General features: G+C 45.4%; 1 protein-coding gene across 2 annotated transcripts; it reads left to right on the top strand.

The window, feature by feature from the left end:
• The first annotated feature begins 995 nt into the window (after positions 1-995).
• On the top strand, positions 996-2,257 carry LOC112495015. 2 transcript variants are annotated; one of them, XM_025089463.1, is made up of 2 exons: positions 996-1,654; positions 1,924-2,257. In XM_025089463.1, the coding sequence occupies exons 1-2, from the start codon at positions 1,022-1,024 to the stop codon at positions 1,978-1,980; spliced, it is 690 nt and encodes a 229-aa protein (XP_024945231.1). In that variant the 5' UTR covers positions 996-1,021; the 3' UTR covers positions 1,981-2,257. The 2 variants fall into 2 exon arrangements, with proteins under 2 accessions (XP_024945231.1, XP_024945232.1); XM_025089464.1 differs by lacking the exon at positions 1,924-2,257 and adding an exon at positions 1,701-1,802 and having other exon boundaries at positions 996-1,613.
• Positions 2,258-5,750: the final 3,493 nt, after the last annotated feature.

Here is a 5,750-nt window from a genome sequence, read left to right as displayed (position 1 = left end):
TGACTAGTTTATAAGGATCAGTGTTCAGTCGGAACTGTTTCACCGCAGGAACATGATCGTGCATTTTAAGCGTACACGCATTGGGAGGAAAAAATCTCATCGTGGCAGAGGATTGGTCAACAGAATCATCAACAGTCTACCCGTTGAGTTACATATACCCGGTTATCAGTACTGCGGGTCTGGTACGAAACTAGCAAGGAGACTCGCGCGTGGCGATTCGGGCATCAACCCCCTGGACGCAGCCTGCAAAGAGCACGACATCGCCCATTCGAAGAATCGAGAGAATCTCGAACACAGAGGGGCGGCGGACAGGGTACCGGCCGACAAAGCTTGGAAGCGCGTTTTCGCCAAAGACGCGAGTCTCGCCGAGAAGGCGGCGGCCTGGTCCGTAGCGAACGTAATGGGTGCCAAGTCGAAACTCGGTATGGGACTCAAGAAGAAGAAGCCAAAGACTGTAACGCTGAGGAAAGTCATCGAGGAAGCCAAACGATCGATGATTCCTAGCAACGATGCGGGAGTAGTTATCAGATCTACTCTCAAGGGTGCACAAGCTATCGTCAAACGAGAAGATGGAAAGCACAACGTCCGCACACCGCGCATTCTACCCGTACTGTCCAAAGTCGGAGGCTTCCTGCCGTTTCTTGTCCCCGTGTTTGCGGGTCTCAGCGTCGCTGGAGCGTTGGCTGGCGGTGCTGCAGGTATAGCCAAAGCCGTGAACGATGCGAATGCAAGGAAGGAACAACTGAAGGAAAGTCAGAGGCACAACGAGACGATATAAGCCATTGCGTTAGGCAAAGAACTGTACTTGAAACCCTACGAAAAAGGACTAGGCCTTCATCTGAAGCCAAAAAACTTGAAGTGAAACTACCACGCCGGCAGTGGTAGATATCAGCAGTACGATACTTTTGCATGTGGACACTTGTGCCTAAAGTTCCTATGCGGACAATTAAATCGTAAAAACAAGTATCGTCTATATAAGCTTGCTATGTAATTTCGCAAGGTCAGTCGAACGTTCGCAATCATGGAAGATTCATTCACGTTGACTTTATCAGGCACCTCCTCCGTGCTGGAAGCCGGATACTTTCCTCCTATCGAGCTTTCCCCGTACAAAAATTACGCTCTGGGGCTCATCGAGTTGCTGACCTTCAATTCCATTCCCAACGTGGACACGGATCACAACAAGCTCTACGTGGGGGATGAAGTTATCACTATACCCACTGGTAGCTACGAGATCGAAGATATCGAAAACTACGTGCATAGCGCGTTGACGGACAAGAGCATCGTCATTCAGATTAAACCTAACAATAATACGTTGTGCAGCGAAATTAAGTGCAAGCGTGATGTCGACTTTCGACCCAACGATTCCATAGGTCGCTTGCTGAGCTTCACTCAAGGCGTGCTGAAGGCTAATAAATTACACACGTCCGACGTACCGGTAGCCATTCTCAAGGTGAACGCCCTACGAGTCGAATGCAACGTCACGACGGGCGCTTACATCAACGAACGTAAAGTGCACACAATACACGAATTCTTTCCGGTCGTGCCACCCGGATACAAGATCATAGAGGTGCCATCACACGTCATTTATCTACCGATCGCTACCAAGACGATAGATCACCTGCAGCTGCGAATAGTCGATCAAGACGGGGATCTGGTGAATTTTCACGTCATTTATCTACCAATCGCTACCAAGACGATAGATCACCTGCAGCTGCGAATAGTCGATCAAGACGGGGATCTGGTGAATTTTCAAGGAGAAGTCATAACGATTAGGCTGCACGTCAGATGCATGCGATAATGAGTATCGTCTATAATAGAAAAATCGTCAATGGTTATAATAGTAGGCCGATATGCCAAAGAGGGATTAGTCGTCGACCGCTTCTCAAGATGCATCTGCGAATAGTCGATCAAGACGTGGATCTGGTGAATTTTCAAGGAGAAGTCATAACGATCAGGCTGCACGTCAGATCCATGCGATAATGGGTATCGTCTATAATAGAAAAATCGTCAATGGTTATAATAGTGGGCCGATATGCCAAAGGGGGATCAGTCGTCAACCGCTTCTCAAGGCGCTAACACGTTGAAACGTCTTGTTTCTGGAAAATCTAGGATTCAAGGTCACGAGAGGAAAGTAAAGCGTTTATTCTGTTGCGTTCTTTTCGTCTGCCGCGTACCATGGAGGAAGAAACGCTGAACATTCAGACACCGATCATCTTCGATGAATCTATAGCACACTATGAAACGCATGCGCATCAACTTTACGCCTCGTCATCGTTCAACAATAGTGACGAGGTTCGAATCTCCGTTCAACATCAAGACCTATGCTTACTACCGAGCAAAAGTTCGCTGCACGTGTATGGAAAGCTGGTCAAGGAAAATGGGTCCACAGCGACTGCGAGCACGACTCTGGTAAACAATGCCATTTGCCATCTCTTCGAGGAGATTCGCTACGAAATGAATGCTATAGAGATCGATCGAAACAAGAACGTCGGTCTCACGAGTCTCATGAAGGGATATGTTTCCCTGAGTCCCGGCCAAAGATCCTTGATGGAGAACGCCGGTTGGCTCGACGTCAGAGAACGGGAGAAGTTGACCAATGCGGATGGTTACTTCGACGTATCCATTCCGCTGAGTATGATACTGGGTTTCGCTGAAGATTATCGCAAGATCATCGTTAACGCTAAACACGAGTTGATTCTGACGAGAGCAAAGAGCGATGTCAATGCAATAATGCAAACTGCTGCGGAAGAATGCAAAGTCGTAATTCACAAATTGGAACGGTTGATACCGTACGTAAAGGTGTCGGATCGACGAAAAATACAACTGCTGAAATTCATCGAGAGGGATGCACCCATCTCCCTAAGCTTCCGTACCTGGGAGCTGTACGAGTACCATCTACTCCCCACCACTTCGAAACACGTGTGGACCGTCAAGACGTCAACTCAGTTGGAGAAACCACGATACGTGATACTGGGTTTTCAGACGAGCAGAAAGAATAAGAAAAATAAGAACGCTAGTCACTTTGACCACTGCAACATCAGAGACGTTAAGCTCCTTTTGAATTCGCAATGTTATCCCTATGGAAATCTGAATCTTGACATTGATCATAATCAGTTTGCCCTGCTCTACGAGATGTATGTAAACTTTCAAGCTACGTACTATGGCAAAGATCCCGAGCCTTTGCTTAAGAAGAATGAATTTCTCGAGTACGCTCCATTGATCGTTATCGATTGCTCCAAACAAAACGAGTCCCTCAAACTCGGACCCGTCGATATTCGTCTGGAATTCGAAGCGCAAGACAATTTCCCTGCCGATACATCGGCATTCTGCCTGATCCTGCACGATCGTATAGTGAAATACAACCCGATCAGTAGTGGCGTGAAGAAATTGGTATAAAGACGCTTTAATCGTGGCCCCTGTGCAGTTCATAAAAAAATGGAATTTATCGTGGACGTACAAGGTTTCAAGAAACCCTCGAACGAGTTCGTCCTGAAGGAGCTATCCGTGATTGGAGTCGACAACAATTTCTCCGAACCTGCAACGTTCCTATTTCAACCGCCTTGTCCATGGACTCCGTTCAACATCAAGACCTATGCTTACTACCGAGCAAAAGTTCGCTGCACGTGTATGGAAAGCTGGTCAAGAAAAATGGGTCCACAGCGACTGCGAGCACGACGAACAATGCCATTTGCCATCTCTTCGAGGAGATTCGCTATGAAATGAATGCTATAGAGATCGATCGGAACAAGAACGTGGGTCTCACGAGTCTCATGAAGGAATATGCTTCCCTGAGTCCCAGTCAACGATCGTTGATGGAGAACGCCGGTTGGCTCGACGTCAGAGAACAAGAGAAGATGACCAATGCGGATGGTTACTTCGACGTATCCATTCCGCTGAGTATGATACTGGGTTTCGCTGAAGATTATCGCAAGATCATCGTTAACGCTAAACACGAGTTGATTCTGACGAGAGCAAAGAGCGATGTCAATGCAATAGTACAAACAGCTCCGGAAGAATGCAAAGTCGTAATTCATAAATTGGAATGGCTGATACCGTACGTAAAGGTGTCCGATCGACGAAAGATACAACTGCTGAAATTCATCGAGGTGGATGCACCCATCTTCCTGAGCTTTCGTACCTGGGAGCTGTACGAGTACCCTCTACTCGTGATACTGGGTTTCCAGACGAGCAGAAAGAACAAGAAAAATAAGAACGTTAGTCACTTTGGCCACTGCAACGGCAGAAACGTTTAGCTCTTCCTGAACTCGCAATGTTATCCCTACGGAAATCTGAATCTTGACATTGATCATAATCAGTTTGCCCTGCTGTACGAGATGTATATAAACTTTCAAGCTACGTACTATGGCCGAGCCTTTGCTTAAGAAGAATGAATTTCTCGAGTACGCTCCATTGATCGTTATCGATTGCTCCAAACAAAACAAGTCCCTCAAACTCGGACCCGTCGATATTCGTCTGGAATTCGAGGCGCAAGACAATTTCCCTGCCGATACATCGACATTCTGCCTGATACTGCACGATCGTATAGTGGAATACAACCCGATCAGTGGTGGGGTGAGGAAATTGGTATAAAGACGCTGTAATCGTAGCCCCCTGTGCAGTTCATAAAAAAAAATGGAATTCATCGAGGACGTACAAGGTTTTAAGAAACCCTCGAACGAGTTCGTCCTGAAGGAGCTATCCGTGATTGGAATCGGCAGTAATTTCCCCGAGCCTGCAACGTTCCTGTTTCAACCACCTTATCCATGGAAACATCTACCGGCTAAATACAAAAGTATAAATTTATGGTTGGAGCGCAATTTTCATGGTATATCCTGGAGCGCTGGGGACATTGCTTACAGTCAAGCTAAAAACATTCTTCGAGTTATTCTGCAAAATGCATCTAAGATCTATGTGAAAGGATTGAAGAAGAAAGTTTGGTTGGGAACTTTCATGAGACGAACCAAACACATCGTGGATCTGGGAAATCTGGAATGCCCTTCGCTGCAAAATCTGCGAAAGAACTTACTCACTCGCTGTTCGCATCATCATGCCTCCCATTTTCAATGTTAAATTGGTTGTTGGAATGCATTTTTGCTTATGAATAAAGACATAAGTTATAATAACAAGTTGTATATTTATTTAACACGTATACATAGTAGTATTAAGAGCACGATTACAAACATTGAAACTCAATCTGATTGTACTTTCCGCCTAAGTAACGCATGAGAAGTCTATCTTCGTCGTCAGCACGCACCATGTTTTGAAACAAATTGTTATCGTCTTTCAAGACTTTAGACATTTTTGCTGATAGAAATGTCGAGAAGCTATTCTCGATGTCGACGATTAATCTTGTTCCGTATTTCGTTTCAATTTTCCGAATACAACTAATCTTGCATTCCTTTTGAACCTCTAATTCTGCCAACTTTTTCGTTGGAAGAAATGTGTCAAAACGACCAACTTTGTCGATATTTGAAAGGCCCATTGCGTTCAATTAATATCGAGTTTCTTCAAATTTATTATAAGATTTTTACGACCTCTTCTAACTTCAATCAACTGTTTGACTTCTGTGATATTCCTTAACAGTAACTGTACTCGAACTTGCGTTGTTTCCTCTCATTCGGCATCAACCAAATTGTTGCAGCAAACTAACGAAGGTACGTTCAGCTCCTCCTATTGTAGGAAACTTTCAAGGGCTAAAATGGGGATGGGAGGTTTCGCAGATTTCTAGGAATCGAATCGCCTACAGAGAT

This window comes from Cephus cinctus, unplaced genomic scaffold, assembly GCF_000341935.2.
Source record: "Cephus cinctus unplaced genomic scaffold, Ccin1 Ccin1_scaffold1118, whole genome shotgun sequence".
Taxonomy (NCBI): domain Eukaryota; kingdom Metazoa; phylum Arthropoda; class Insecta; order Hymenoptera; family Cephidae; genus Cephus; species Cephus cinctus.
The sequence above is the reverse complement of the archived record's forward strand: the minus strand, read 5'-3'. Positions and strand labels throughout refer to the sequence as shown.

Excerpts from the sequence above, each read along its gene's own strand:
- LOC112495015 (XM_025089463.1), top strand. The coding sequence starts at position 1,022 with ATGGAAGATTCATTCACGTTGACTTTATCAGGCACCTCCTCCGTGCTG. Across the intron at positions 1,655-1,923 it reads TCGATCAAGACGGGGATCTG|GTGAATTTTCAAGGAGAAGT; the intron begins GTGAATTTTCAC and ends GACGTGGATCTG.